We start from the raw sequence: 16,040 nt of genomic DNA on the forward strand, positions 1-16,040 counted from the left end.
TGATAACATGTTTTAAATAGGTTAAAATCAAATCTGCACTTTGTTAGAATATATAACAAATTGGACCAAGCTATATTTCTAACAAAGACAAATCATTAATTCTTCTAGATTTTCCAGAACAAAATTTTTAAAAGAAATTCAAAAGACTTTGAAATAAGATTTACATTTGATTCTACAGATGTTCTAGCTTTGCCAGAATATTTTTTTTGAATTTTAATCATAATAAGTTTGAAGAAATATTTCACAAATATTCTTCGTCAAAAAAACAGAAGCTAAAATGAAAAATTAAATTAAAATGTATTTATTATTCTTTACGATACAAAAGATAAACTTACTTGAACATCGATTTAAATTGTCAGGAAAGAAGAGGAAGGAATTTAAAAGGTAAAAAAGGTATATGTGTTTAAAAATCCTAAAATCATTTTTAAGGTTGTATTTTTTTCTCTAAAAGTGTCTTTCTGAAAGTTATAAGAAGCAAAGTAAAAAAATAAATGAATTTATTTAAACAAGTGAAGACCAAGTCTTTAAAATATTTTCTTGGATTTTCAAATTCTATTTGAGTTTTGTCTCTCTTAGAATTAAAAATGTCGGGCAAAGCAAGACCAGCTTGCTAGTAAATAGATACAATTTAAAAAAATAGAGGCAGCTCACTGCTGCTATTTCAGCTATTTTTAGAACAGGCCAGCGGGCTACTCATCTGGTCCTTACGGGCTACCTGGTGCCCGCGGGCACCGCGTTGGTGACCCCCGCTGTATAGCACAAGTGCAGGGGACATGTCCAAATAGCTCATACTGTACTGAATTACTGATACTATTAAAGACAGTAGAGAAGGACCACTATAGGCCAGCGTGTCTGCCTGTACAGCGCACTTTAATCCATGTCCTGGGCACACTGCTCACTTAATTGCTCAACTTGACAACCCAAAAGACCAGATTTGTCATTTTCCAGGCTACCAAATAAAGACAGGTATTTGAGCTATATATACATGTGATAGATTTATAACACTGGTTGTTGTATTTAAAGGCCTACTGAAAGCCACTACTAGCGACCACGCAGTCTGATAGTTTATATATCAATGATGAAATCTTAACATTGCAACACATGCCAATACGGCCGGGTTTTAAATTTCCCGCTAAACTTCCGGTTGAAAACGCCTTTGGATGATGACGTATGCGCGTGACGTAGCCAGTAGAACAGAGGTATGGCTCCCCCATTGAGGCCAATACAAAAAGCTCTGTTTTCATTTCATAATTCCACAGTATTCTGGACATCTGTGTTGGTGAATCTATTGCAATTTGTTTAATGAACAATGGAGATTGCAAAGAAGAAAGTTGTAGGTGGGATCGGTGTATTAGGGCTGGCTGTAGCAACACAAGGAGGACTTACTTGGATAGCAGACGCGCTAGCCGCCAACCGCATCTGTGATTGGGTGAAGTCCTTCGTCGCGCCGTCGATCGCTGGAACGCAGGTGAGCACGGGTGTTGATGAGCAGATGAGGGCTGGCTGGCGTAGGTGGAGCGCTAATGTTTTTATCATAGCTCTGTGAGGTCCGGTTGCTAAGTTAGCTTCAGCGTCGTTAGCAACAGCATTGTTAAGCTTTGCCAGGCTGAGAATTATTAACCGTGTAGTTACATGTACATGGTTTAATAGTATTGTTGATCTTCTGTCTATCCTTCCAGTCAGGGATTTATTTCTTTTGTTTCTATCTGCATTTGAGCCAGATGCTATCACGTTAGCTCAGTAGCTGAAGAGCTTCGCCGATGTATTGTCGTGGAGAAAAAAAGTCACTGTGAATGTCCATTTCGCGTTCTCGACTCTCATTTTCAAGAGGATATAGTATCAGAGGTGGTTTAAAATACAAATCCGTGATCCACAATAGAAAAAGGAGAGAGTGTGGAATCCAATGAGCCAGCTTGTACCTAAGTTACGGTCAGAGCGAAAAAAGATTCACTGCATTCTAGTCCGTCACTCTAACGTTCCTCATCCACGAATCTTTCATCCACGCTCAAATTAATGGGGTAATCGTCGCTTTCTCGGTCCGAATCGCTCTAGCTGCGTTGAAAACAATAGGAAAATATGAGAAGGCGAACAACTGACTACGTCACGCTACTTCCTGTAGGGGCAAGGCTTTTTTTTACCAGAGACCAAAAGTTGCGAACTTTATCGTCGTTGTTCTATACTAAATCCTTTCAGCAAAAATATGGCAATATCGCGAAATGATCAAGTATGACACATAGAATGGATCTGCTATCCCCGTTTGAATAAAAAAAAATCATTTCAGTAGGCCTTTAAATGACAGTGGAGTTCTACACAATATAGTTTTAAAACTAGTTCGTTTCTTCTTATGACCATTTCAGTCATATAATGATCAACTTTTTTTCCCATTTTTTTTTTAAATGCTTAGTTCTAGCTAATTACCACACAGTAAGGTTAGTGTGAAATTTAATTATTGATATATTCATGGAGTGCAGGTTTTGTTGTGAATGTAGTTTTTGAGATGCTCTGCCATAACCTTATAAAAGTGGTTTCAAGACAAATTTAAAGAGGAGTTATACTTTGTTTTAAAGGTCTACTGAAAGCCACTACTACCGACCACGCAGTCTGATAGTTTATATATCAATGATGAAATCTTAACATTGCAACACATGCCAATACGGCCGGGTTAACTTATAAAGTGACATTTTAAATTTCCCGGGAAATATCCGGCTGAAACGTCGCGGTATGATGACGTATGCGCGTGACGAAGTCAGAGTAACGGAAGTTATGGTACCCGTAGAATCCTATACAAAAAGCTCTGTTTTCATTTCATAATTCCACAGTATTCTGGACATCTTTTGCAATTTGTTTAATGAACAATGAAGGCTGCAAAGAAGACAGCTGTAGGTGGGATCGGTGTATTAGCAGCGGACTACAGCAACACAACCAGGAGGACTTTGTTGGAGCGCTGGCCGCGCTAGCCGCGTTAGCCGCGCTAGCCACGCTAGCCGCCGACCTCACCTTGACTTCCTAAGTCTCCGGGCGGCCAAACGCATCGGGTGAAGTCCTTCGTCCTTCTGCCGATCGCTGGAACGCAGGTGAGCACGGGTGTTGATGAGTAGATGAGGGCTGGCTGGCGTAGGTGGAGAGCTAATGTTTTTAGCATAGCTCTGTGAGGTCCCGTTGCTAAGTTGCTAAGTTAGCTTCAATGGCGTCGTTAGCACAGCATTGTTAACCTTCGCCAGCCTGGAAAGCATTAACCGTGTATTTACATGTCCACGGTTTAATAGTATTGTTGATTTTCTATCTATCCTTCCAGCCAGGGGTTTATTTTTTTGTTTCTATATGCAGTTAAAGCACGATGCTATCACGTTAGCTCGTAGCTAAAGCATTTCGCCGATGTATTGTCGTGGAGATAAAAGGCACTGAATGTCCATTTCGCGTTCTCGACTCTCATTTTCAAGAGGATATAGTATCCGAGGTGGTTTAAAATACAAATCCGTGATCCACAATAGAAAAAGGAGAGTGTGGAATCCAATGAGCCAGCTTGTACCTAAGTTACGGTCAGAGCGAAAAAAGATACGTCCATCGCTGCCTCTCAAGTCCTTCACTGTAACGTTCCTCATCTACGAATCTTTCATCCTCGCTCAAATTAATGGGGTAATCATCACTTTCTCGGTCCGAATCTCTCTCGCTCCATTGTAAACAATGGGGAATTGTGAGGAATACTAGCTCCTGTGACGTCACGCTACTTCCGGTACAGGCAAGGCTTTTTTTTTATCAGCGAGCAAAAGTTGCGAACTTTATCGTCGATTTTCTCTACTAAATCCTTTCAGCAAAAATATGGCAATATCGCGAAATGATCAAGTATGACACATAGAATGGATCTGCTATTCCCGTTTAAATAAAAAAAAATCATTTCAGTAGGCCTTTAAGGTGGACAAAATTTACTGTCATTTTAGTGGACTAAAATGTTAAGGAATTTAGTTGACTAAAACTAAAATACATTTTCATCAAAAGACTAGGACTGTGAAAATGAACACTGTTCCCTATTAGCCTTGTGTTGAAATGTTCAAAGGACTTGTTTCACACATGAATGCCATCTTAGCGCCGCGGCTAGCAAAGATTGTCCTCTCCTCTCTTTTACATGTGTGTCTAACACATAACATGAAAATATTACTTCTCCCATGGTGAGTTAAAAGCAAACCTAGACTTATGTTTAGAGAACATTAGCATTCATGGCACATTTTAGAAGCGTGTGTATTACTTTAACATGTGTAAATATTCAATGTTAGGACATCTGTCTGATTGATGAATAGCCCATGTTGTAATGGCGACGTGTTGGACAATAGATGATTTCCCCACCTCTACCCCTACCAAAATAATGACATTCCTGGTATTCACAAATGAGAAACAACAGTCTTTCTCTGATTATTACCATCTTCCAATTAACATTGAACAAAGGGAAAATAAACTGACAGTATGTTATTTGTTATTTTCTCTGTTAGCCCCAAATCCTGTCAGCCACGTATTATAGACCTTGACCGTGTGATGTTTGGGGCTTTTCTTACCAAAGCAGAACTCTGCCTTAGGCCTCAGCTTGGTTGCATCGCTGACCTGCAGGAGAAGAAACCTTCAGTGCGTCACATCTGATAACATTTACATCAGATCTCAAGTCACTTTCAGGATAAGAACTGCCAACTCACCTTAGAAATGTACGTGAGTTTCAAGGAGCCCACAGAGTCTGCACCCACTGGGAGATTCTGCAGGGAGAAACTTTTAGTAGGATTGCAGTAATAACTGACAAACAATGTAGGAGTAGGGTTGTCCCCATACCGATATTTTGCTACCGGAACCAAAATGTATTTCGATACCTTTCAATACTTTTCTAAATAGAGGGGACCACGAAAATTTTTTATTTTTGTCTTTATTGTAACAAAAAATGTTAGTGTACATGAAACATATGTTTATTATTGCAATTTAGTCCTTCAATAAAATAGACAACTTGTCTTTTAGGAGTAAGTAAACAAACAAAGACTCCTAATTAGTCTATGCAGTAACATATTGTGTCATTTATACACCTATTATTTTGTACACATTATGAGGGACAAACTGTAAAAATTGATTATTAATCCACTTGTTCATTTACTGTTAATATCTGCTTAATTTCTGTTTCAACATGTTCTATCTACACTTCTGTTCAAATGTAATAATCACTTATTCTTCTCTTCTTTGATACTTGACATTAGTTTTGGATGATACCACACATTTAGGTATCGATCCGATACCAAGCAGTTACAGGATCATACATTGGTCATATTCAAAGTCCAGGGACGTATTTGAATGTATGAATTTCAAAAAAAGGAAAAAATATTTTGTGACAATAAAAAATATCGATGTAATCATAGTAGTATCGACTAGATACGCTCTGGTACTTGGTATCATTACAGTGGATGTCAGGTGTAGATCCACCCATGGCGTTTGTTTACATTGTGACGGTGGTGAGCTATTGTATCCTCCTACGGTGTGTAGTGAAACATGTTTAGCTATTCCTCGTCCTCCAGTGATAATACTACTTGTAAGAAACTTACTTTATTTGTCGCCATGGAGGCCAGGATTAGTGATTTAGAAGTAGCTAAAACATTGTGGATGGATGTTAGCTGCTAACTAGCTACCCATGTCTTAAAGCAGCTATTCCTGAGGGTGTTTCAGTGTTATAACTTCAACTTTATCTTTACTTTTTACACCAAAATGCGTCCATTCTCCCTTTTCTGTCTACACACTTTGTCCGCTTGTAAGAACTCTGTGTGTGTGCACTAACCAACATGCTCCTCTGCTCATAAAACCAGCAATGTCACCACGACGCGCCGTCATGTCCGGAACTGGTACTTTTTAAACAGCCAAAATATATACATTTTTGACTCATTAGTACTGCGATACTATACCAGTACCGGTATATCATACAACCCTAGTAGGGAGTCAAAAGTTGCATTGGTGCACAGAAGTTGTGGGATTGTGATTTTAACATTAAAATGCAAGTGTTTTGTTTCTATAAAAAGAAAGGCAGAGATTGAATTATTCAGACTACACAGTCCATGAATACTTGATGTCACAGACAGAACACCACGACACAGACGTACATCCTGGTCCTAACTGATGCCTTCGAATGTCAGCAAAATCAGAGTGTGGTCTCGCAGGCCACCGTGCGTGCCGTCAAGACAGACGAGCACAGACAAGCCCCACAAAGATGCCATGCTACGTGCTAGGCTAACAGCCATTACCTGCGGGTTGTCCATGAACCACACCAGGCTCCCCTGCTGGGTGTCCAGTATGAAGTAGCGGCGCAGGAACTTGCCACTGCTCTCGTTCTCCTCGATGTCCAGGAAGCCACAGATGCGGTTCTGTCGGTCCACGTAAGGCATGGCGCCGCCGGGACATTCCCCTGGCCTGCGCGGGCCCAAAAACCTAAAAACCCAAAAACCTGGGAGAAGACGCAGGGAGAAAAGAATCTGTGTTAAAGTCTACCTTTAGCCACAGCAGTCCACAATATATTCATACCTACTGCTCGATCATGTGACCCAAACCCACCTTTTATATGAGCCCAACCCACCCGCGCTCTCCTTTTTTTTATCTTCCACGTCCTGTGTCACGTTCTATTCCATCTCCTCCACCCACCCTGACTTGCTCTTTCTTTCTGCCTTTTTTGCTGGCCGTCTTTCACCGTCTCTCTCTACACCGTTTTTTTGTTCCCTTCTCCCCTCCCAACGGCGCTCTCATCTGATTTGGCAAGCCTCCGGCCTGCCCACTCAGTCTCCTCCCCCACCTCCTCCTCCCTGCGAAAGCCGAGCACCCACTCGAGCGTGGCAAATGCGGAAAGACGACAAAAAAAAAAGTCCTTATTCTGCATGTTGGCAGTGGGAGAGCAGCATTTAACATGACACACCTGAATGCAACTGGAGCATGATGACATTACTGTACATGTAGCTGTACTGTACCTACATACTGTATTCTAACCTGGTCCAATAGGAGAGCTCAAACTGAATCTCACAAAACATCAAAGCCAAACAGTGACTTTGAATGCACGTGAAACCTCAGCTCAGTGAGGACCTAAAAGCATGAACGTTTTCCTTTATTGGGGATGAGTAGAAGTGTGAACCTACAATAGGGATCTGGGGCCGTACTTATCAAGCTTCTTAAAGGCCTACTGAAACCCACTACTACCGACCACGCAGTCTGATAGTTTATATATCAATGATGAAATCTTAACATTATAACACATGCCAATACGGCCGGGTTAACTTATAAAGTGACATTTTAAATTTGCCGCTAAACTTCCGGTTCGAAACGCCTCTGAGGATGACGTATGCGTGTGACGTAGCCCGACGAACACGGGTATGCCTTCCACATTGAAGCCGATACGAAAAAGCTCTGTTTTCATTTCATAATTCCACAGTATTCTGGACATCTGTGTTCGTGAATCTGTTTCAATCATGTTCATTGCATTATGGAGAAGGAAGCCGAGCAAGCAAAGAAGAAAGTTGTCGGTGCGAAATGGACGTATTTTTCGAACGTAGTCAGCCACAACAGTACACAGCCGGCGCTTCTTTGTTTACATTCCCGAAAGATGCAGTCAAGATGGAAGAACTCGGATAACAGAGACTCTAACCAGGAGGACTTTTGATTTGGATACACAGACGCCTGTAGAGAACTGGGACAACACAGACTCTTACCAGGATTACTTTGATTTGGATGACAAAGACGCAGACGTGCTACTGTGAGTATGCAGCTTTGGCTTTTTTTTGCGTATGTACGTAACTTTTTTTTAAATATATAAGCTTTATGAACCTTGGGTTAGGTGAACGGTCTTTTGGGCTGAGTGATTGTGTGTGTTGATCATGTGTTTGAATTGTATTGGCGTGTTCTATGGAGCTAGGAGCTAGCAGAGGAGCTAGGAGCTAGCATAACACGTACCGTACCGTACGTGCGCGTCACGTACGTAACTTTTTAAAAATATATAAGCTTTATGAACCTTGGGTTAGGTGAACGGTCTTTTGGGCTGAGTGATTGTGTGTGTTGATCGGGTGTTTGAATTGTATTGGCGTGTTCTATGGAGCTAGGAGCTAGCAGAGGAGCTAGGAGCTAGCATAACAAACACGCAGGTGTTATTATGCAGGATTAATTTGTGGCATATTAAATATAAGCCTTGTTGTGTTGTGGCTAATAGAGTATATATATGTCTTGTGTTTATTTACTGTTGTAGTCATTCCCAGCTGAATATCAGGTACCGTGAGTATGCAGCCTTGGCTGCTAAACATTCGATAACATGACCGTATGTGCGCGTCACGTACGTAACTTTTTAAAAATATATAAGCTTTATGAACCTTGGGTTAGGTAAACGGTCTTTTGGGCTGAGTGATTGTGTGTGTTGATCAGGTGTTTGAATTGTATTGGCGTGTTCTATGGAGCTAGGAGCTAGCAGAGGAGCTAGGAGCTAGCATAACAAACACGCAGGTGTTTTTATGCAGGATTAATTTGTGGCATATTAAATATAAGCCTGGTTGTGTTGTGGCTAATAGAGTATATATATGTCTTGTGTTTATTTACTGTTGTAGTCATTCCCAGCTGAATATCAGGTCACCCCCGGCTCTCACAGCATCTTCCCTATCTGAATAGCTTCAACTCCCCACTAGTCCTTCACTTGCACTTTACTCATCCACAAATCTTTCATCCTCGCTCAAATTAATGGGGAAATTGTCGCTTTCTCGGTCCGAATCTCTCTCACTTCATGCGGCCATCATTGTAAACAATAGGGAACTTTGCGTATATGTTCAACTGACTACGTCACGCTACTTCCGGTAGGTGCAAGCCTTTTTTTTATCAGATACCAAAAGTTGCAATCTTTATCGTCGTTGTTCTATACTAAATCCTTTCAGCAAAAATATGGCAATATCGCGAAATGATCAAGTATGACACATAGAATAGATCTGCTATCCCCGTTTAAATAAAAAAAATTCATTTCAGTAGGCCTTTAAGAGTGCCATTTTACACTTAAGTCCTGAGAATTTGCGAAATTTAGTCCTACTCTCAAACTTAAGAATAAAAGCTTTTTATCAACGTTCTTAAAGGCCTACTGAAAGCCACTACTAGCGACCACGCAGTCTGATAGTTTATATATCAATGATGAAATCTTAACATTGCAACACATGCCAATACGGCCGGGTTAACTTATAAAGTGACATTTTAAAATTCCCGGGAAATATCCGGCTGAAACATCGCGGTATGATGACGTATGCGCGTGACGAAGTCCGAGTAACGGAAGTTATGGTACCCCGTAGAATCCTATACAAAAAGCTCTGTTTTCATTTCATAATTCCACAGTATTCTGGACATCTTTTGCAATTTGTTTAATGAACAATGAAGGCTGCAAAGAAGACAGTTGTAGGTGGGATCAGTGTATTAGCAGCGGACTACAGCAACACAACCAGGAGGACTTTTTTGGAGCGCTAGCCGCGCTAGCCGCCGACTTCACCTTGACTTCCTACGTCTCCGGGCCGCCAAACGCATCGGGTGAAGTCCTTCGTCCTTCTGCCGATCGCTGGAACGCAGGTGAGCACGGGTGTTGATGAGCAAATGAGGGCTGGCTGGCGTAGGTGGAGAGCTAATGTTTTTAGCATAGCTCTGTGCAGTCCGGTTGCTAAGTTAGCTTCAATGGCGTCGTTAGCACAGCATTGTTAACCTTCGCCAGCCTGGAAAGCATTAACCGTGTATTTACATGTCCACGGTTTAATAGTATTGTTGATTTTCTATCTATACTTCCAGTCAGGGGTTTATTTCTTTTGTTTCTATATGCAGTTAAAGCAAGATGCTATCACGTTAGCTCGTAGCTAAAGCATTTCGCCGATGTATTGTCGTGGAGATAAAAGGCACTGAATGTCCATTTCGCGTTCTCGACTCTCATTTTCAAGAGGATATAGTATCCGAGGTGGTTTAAAATACAAATCTGTGATCTACAATAGAAAAAGGAGAGTGTGGAATCCAATGAGCCAGCTCGTACCTAAGTTACGGTCAGAGCGAAAAAAGATACGTCCATCACTGCCTCTCAAGTCATTCACTGTAACGTTCCTCATCTACGAATCTTTCATCCTCGCTCAAATTAATGGGGTAATCATCACTTTCTCGGTCCGAATCTCTCTCGCTCCATTGTAAACAACGGGGAATTGTGAGGAATCCTAGCTCCTGTGACGTCACGCTACTTCCGGTACAGGCAAGGCTTTTTTTTTTATCAGCGAGCAAAAGTTGCGAACTTTATCGTCGATTTTCTCTACTAAATTCTTTCAGCAAAAATATGGCAATATCGCGAAATGATCAAGTATGACACATAGAATGGATCTGCTATTCCCGTTTAAATTTTAAAAAATCATTTCAGTAGGCCTTTAAGTCTAAGAATCACTCCTACTCTCCACGATATTTAAGAGACCTTCAGAGGTGTCTTAAGTGGTTAGGAGTTGCCAGCAGGGGATGGCACTGAGGCGAGAGAGACGTGCGCGAACGTTCAGGGAACGGAACAATGTTTTTTGTTTTTTTTATGACGAGCAGCTGATCAAACGGTATCCTTTAGACAGAGCGGATATTATTTTTGTCACAGATTTAATACTTTTCGATTCCTTGTTGATTTCTGCATGTGTCTGCAGTGGGCTAGTATATATAGAGCCACCCACACCAGTTTCGAATTAGTTGCCTAATTAATGAATTGGAAAGAAAATGTTATGACAGTAGCGTATGTGTGTGGCCGTGAGGTGACGTCAGTGAGTGTGTGGGCGATAGAAGAGAGGGAGCGGCAGCGTGAGTGCCGGCGGGGACTAGTTTGTTTTGTATTATTTTGCAGTTTATTGTCAAAATATACACTCCCATTGTCCACTTAAATATTTCCAAGATATTTCTTTATTCTTAGACAACGGATTCCCTTCCGTGATTGGTCATTTCTATGGACACAGAAATTACGTCACCTAAAATTCCGTTTACGGCACATAGTAATGTCGTAATTCAGCTCTGAGTGTGACACTTAAGATTCAGTCCTACACATCGCTGAAAGTGTGAGTAAGACGCTTGATAACTAACTTTTAAGTGCAGCTTTCAGCTAAGAATTTATTTACTCTTAAGTCAACTCTTAGCAGACTTCTTAGGAGTAATTCTAAGAAGCTTGATAAGTACGGCCCCTGATTTCCAATCGAACAGTCTACGTGTGACTTTAAAAAAAATCAAACAAGATCTGATGAAGTTGTTTACATGTGTCTTATAAAAGTTAGTTCCAACTGAATTAGTTTGGTTGATCAAGTGCATGTAAACGTACAGACTGATGGCAACAAAGATAAATACCTGTGACGTAGCTGCAGTATAGCAATTAGGGGTGCAACAATTAGCCAATATTGTCGACAAATATTGACTTCAAATATTTTCGCCCACAATCTCATTTTTTGACAATAGTGGGTAAGGCTGCACCATTCTGAGAAAAAACCCTGACGGGGATTTTTCTCTCCAAAATTGCGATTCGACTTGCAATGTTTCTATTTTATACATAAAAATGCATTAAACTGCGAAAATAAATCTTTTAGACTGTCAATCGACATGTTCTTGTCTTTACACATTAAAACAATATGCAATAATGTAATTTAAAATATATTTGGCTTAATGCACAGACTCAGAGCTGTTGTCTACATCAGTGTTTTTCAACCTTTTTTGAGGCAAGGCACATTTTTTGCGTTGAAAAAATCCGGAGTCAAGCCACCAGCAGAAATCATAAACTCGGTTGACAGTAAAAAGTTGTCATCGCAATTGTTGGATATGACTTTAAAGCATAACCAAGCATGCATCACTATAGCTCTTGTCTCAAAGTAGGTGTACTGTTACCAGCTGTCACATCACGCCCTGACTTATTTGGACTTTTTTGCTGTTTTCCTGTGTGTAGTGTTTTACTTCTTGTCTTGCGCTCCTCTTTTGGTGGCTTTTTCTCTTTTTTTGGTATTTTCCTGTAGCAGTTTCATGTCTTCCTTTGAGCGATATTTTCCGCATCTACTTTGTTTTAGCAATCAAGAATATTTCAGTTGTTTTCATCCTTCTTTGTGGGGACATTGAAGTTGTCATGTCATGTTCGGATGTACATTGTCTTTGCTCCACAGTAAGTCTTTGCTGTTGTCCAGCATTCTGTTTTTGTTTACTTTGTAGCCAGTTCAGTTTTAGTTTCGTTCTGCATAGCCTTCCGTAAGCTTCAATGACTTTTCTTAGGGGCACTCACTTTTTGTTTATTTTTGGTTTAAGCATAAGACACTTTTTTACCTTCACACTGCCTCCCGCTGTTTCCGTCATTTACTAAGCAATTAGCTACCGACTGCCATCTACTGACATGGAAGAGTATTACACGGTTACTCTGCCGAGCTCTAGACAGCACCGACACACAACAACACATCATTTGCAGACTATAATTACTGCTTTGCAAAAAATGTTTTTAACCCAAATAGGTGAAATTAGATAATCTCTCACGGCACACCAGACTGCATTTCACGGCACACTAGTGTGCCGCGGCACAGTGGTTGAAAAACACTGGTCTACATCATGCTCTTAAAGGGAAGAAATCATTTATAAAAACTATACGGTATTTTTTATGTATTCATGATATATAATAATAATGCAAAATATATCATTTTATTTTTAATTACTGTAGAGTTGTTGACCATTGCATTGTAAATGGAAGATAAATAACTTTGTTGTACTAAACAAACAAAAAAATAAAATGGACTCTTGTTGTTGTAAGAAAAACTTTAACTTAAGTAAATATTGAACATCTCAAAGTGTTTTTGTTCCCAGTTGTATAGACGTTATTGTCGGTAGAAATGTCAAAAGAATTAGGGTAGTTTACACAATGTTGTACAAGAAATGCATTAGTTCACTTGAAAATACCTTTCTCTTCAACTTTCGCCGGGTGTCAACTATGTTAGGTGTACGACGATTTAGATGCAGGTTTGTTTTCTGTTTTTCTCCAAATAAATCATAGAGGAACATTTTTATAATATTTGAGATGTTTTTCAAACTTATTATGTCCAAAAGTACATAAATACTAGACAATATACAGTACATCAGTTCATACAATATATTATTTAATTGTTTTTTCACGTAAAAAAAACCCCAATGTTAAAAAAAAAGTTATTTTGCAGGTGTGGCAACATTTATCTTGCCATGGTTTAATTGGGGAGGAGGCGGTTAAGTGTTTCGGGGACGAAGACAGCATTTCAGTCAGATTTATGTTAATTGCTGTGATATTTCACGTTTAGTATAAGTAAGTAAATGTTACTTATAAAGCGCTTTTCACAGATCAAATCACAAAGCGCTGTACACAACATAGGTGAAGTAAAACAACAATTCAATGAAAACAACAACATAAAAAGGATACAAAGTGGATTAAAAATGATAATTAAAAGGTGCATTAACTAAAAGCTTTACTAAAAAGGGAATTCTTCAAATGTTCTTAAGAGTCAACACAGTCAAGATCACGGAGGGACTGGTGGAAGTTGTCCCAGAGTCTGGAAGCTATAGTCTGGAATGCCAGGGTTTTAAAATGAGTTTTTGGGATCTTTAGAAGACCCTGGCCTGAAGACCGGAGGCTGTGCCCTGAACAAGTCAGTGATGTACTGAAGGGCCCCACCATGCAACACACGGAAAGTTGGGACTAAAATCTTCAAGTCAATGCGGAGTTTGACTGGAAGCCAATGAGGACTGGACCAAATGGGCAGGTCTGGGTGCACCGGTCCAAAGTCTGGCAGCTGCATTTTGTACAGTCTGAAGTCTCTTCAGCGTTGACTTGTTGAAAAGAGAACTGCAACAGTCAATACCAGATGAAATGAATGTGAATGATCATTTCCAGATCCAATTTTGACAGCAAATTTCTCACTTTAGAAATATTTCTGAGGTGATAGAAGCGGTTTTTGGTCAGTTGACGACAGTGACCCTCCAAAGACTTGGACTGATCCAACACAAGCCCAAGGTTTCTGAGACTGCTTTGAACAGATGCACCCACAGTTCTTCATCAGGAGCATCTTTTTATCGTTTGGTAGAATTTAGGAAATTAGAGAGACAACCAGTTTTTGAAACAGGATACGCATTCCAAGAACTCGGATAAAAAGGGAAACTGTGAATTATAAAATAGCAATACAGTCGAATATCATCTGCATAGAAAGGATAAGAAACATTTTTGACACTACTGACTAAGTGGCATCAGATACAACAAAAATAAAGCAGAAGATTTTGCCCAGCTTTCCATTAATAAGGACACAGTAAGGCCTTGCTTAGCCTCACAATGCGCACGCGTATGATCACACCTACATATACACCTGCAACACTGATTAGTATGATCACATCTACATATACACCTGCAACACTGATTAGTATGATCACATCTACATATACACCTGCATGACTGATTAGTATGATCACATCTACATATACACCTGCATGACTGATTAGTATGATCACATCTACATATACACCTGCATGACTGATTAGTATGATCACATCTACATATACACCTGCAACACTGATTAGTATGATCACATCTACATATACACCTGCATGACTGATTAGTATGATCACATCTACATATACACCTGCAACACTGATTAGTATGATCACATCTACATATACACCTGCATGACTGATTAGTATGATCACATCTACATATACACCTGCAACACTGATTAGTATGATCACATCTACATATACACCTGCAACACTGATTAGTATGATCACATCTACATATACACCTGCAACACTGATTAGTATGATCACATCTACATATACACCTGCAACACTGATTAGTATGATCACATCTACATATACACCTGCATGACTGATTAGTATGATCACATCTACATATACACCTGCATGACTGATTAGTATGATCACATCTACATATACACCTGCAACACTGATTAGTATGATCACATCTACATATACACCTGCAACACTGATTAGTATGATCACATCTACATATACACCTGCATGACTGATTAGTATGATCACATCTACATATACACCTGCAACACTGATTAGTATGATCACATCTACATATACACCTGCAACACTGATTAGTATGATCACATCTACATATACACCTGCAACACTGATTAGTATGATCACATCTACATATACACCTGCATGACTGATTAGTATGATCACATCTACATATACACCTGCAACACTGATTAGTATGATCACATCTACATATACACCTGCAACACTGATTAGTATGATCACATCTACATATACACCTGCATGACTGATTAGTATGATCACATCTACATATACACCTGCAACACTGATTAGTATGATCACATCTACATATACACCTGCATGACTGATTAGTATGATCACATCTACATATACACCTGCAACACTGATTAGTATGATCACATCTACATATACACCTGCAACACTGATTAGTATGATCACATCTACATATACACCTGCAACACTGATTAGTATGATCACATCTACATATACACCTGCAACACTGATTAGTATGATCACATCTACATATACACCTGCATGACTGATTAGTATGATCACATCTACATATACACCTGCAACACTGATTAGTATGATCACATCTACATATACACCTGCAACACTGATTAGTATGATCACATCTACATATACACCTGCAACACTGATTAGTATGATCACATCTACATATACACCTGCAGCACTGATTAGTATGATCACATCTACATATACACCTGCATGACTGATTAGTATGATCACATCTACATATACACTTGCAACACTGATTAGTATGATCACATCTACATATACACCTGCAACACTGATTAGTATGATCACATCTACATATACACCCGCATGACTGATTAGTATGATCACATCTACATATACACCTGCATGACTGATTAGTATGATCACATCTACATATACACCTGCAACACTGATTAGTATGATCACATCTACATATACACCTGCAACACTGATTAGTATGATCACATCTACATATACACCTGCAA

General features: G+C 39.7%; 1 protein-coding gene across 27 annotated transcripts in view; it reads right to left on the reverse strand.

The window, feature by feature from the left end:
• Window positions 1–16,040, reverse strand: part of LOC133657659 (pleckstrin homology domain-containing family A member 1-like) — an 89,399-nt gene that overhangs the window by 52,086 nt on the left and 21,273 nt on the right. For 25 of the 27 annotated variants that reach the window (XR_009827327.1, XR_009827325.1, XR_009827328.1 and 22 more), the window contains exons 2-4: window positions 6,258–6,457; window positions 4,683–4,739; window positions 4,548–4,593 (exon numbers count right to left, since the gene is read on the reverse strand). Coding sequence is in view for 8 of the 27 variants with exons in the window: in XM_062059256.1 (XP_061915240.1) it covers window positions 4,548–4,593; window positions 4,683–4,739; window positions 6,258–6,398 (244 nt within the window). In the remaining 19 variants the exon portion in view is untranslated. Of the gene's footprint in view, window positions 1–4,547; window positions 4,594–4,682; window positions 4,740–6,257; window positions 6,458–6,564; window positions 6,716–16,040 lie in introns of those variants that run through there. The other 2 variants (XM_062059255.1, XM_062059262.1) reach the window with 2 other exon arrangements.

This window comes from Entelurus aequoreus, linkage group LG09, assembly GCF_033978785.1.
Source record: "Entelurus aequoreus isolate RoL-2023_Sb linkage group LG09, RoL_Eaeq_v1.1, whole genome shotgun sequence".
NCBI classification, from domain to species: domain Eukaryota; kingdom Metazoa; phylum Chordata; class Actinopteri; order Syngnathiformes; family Syngnathidae; genus Entelurus; species Entelurus aequoreus.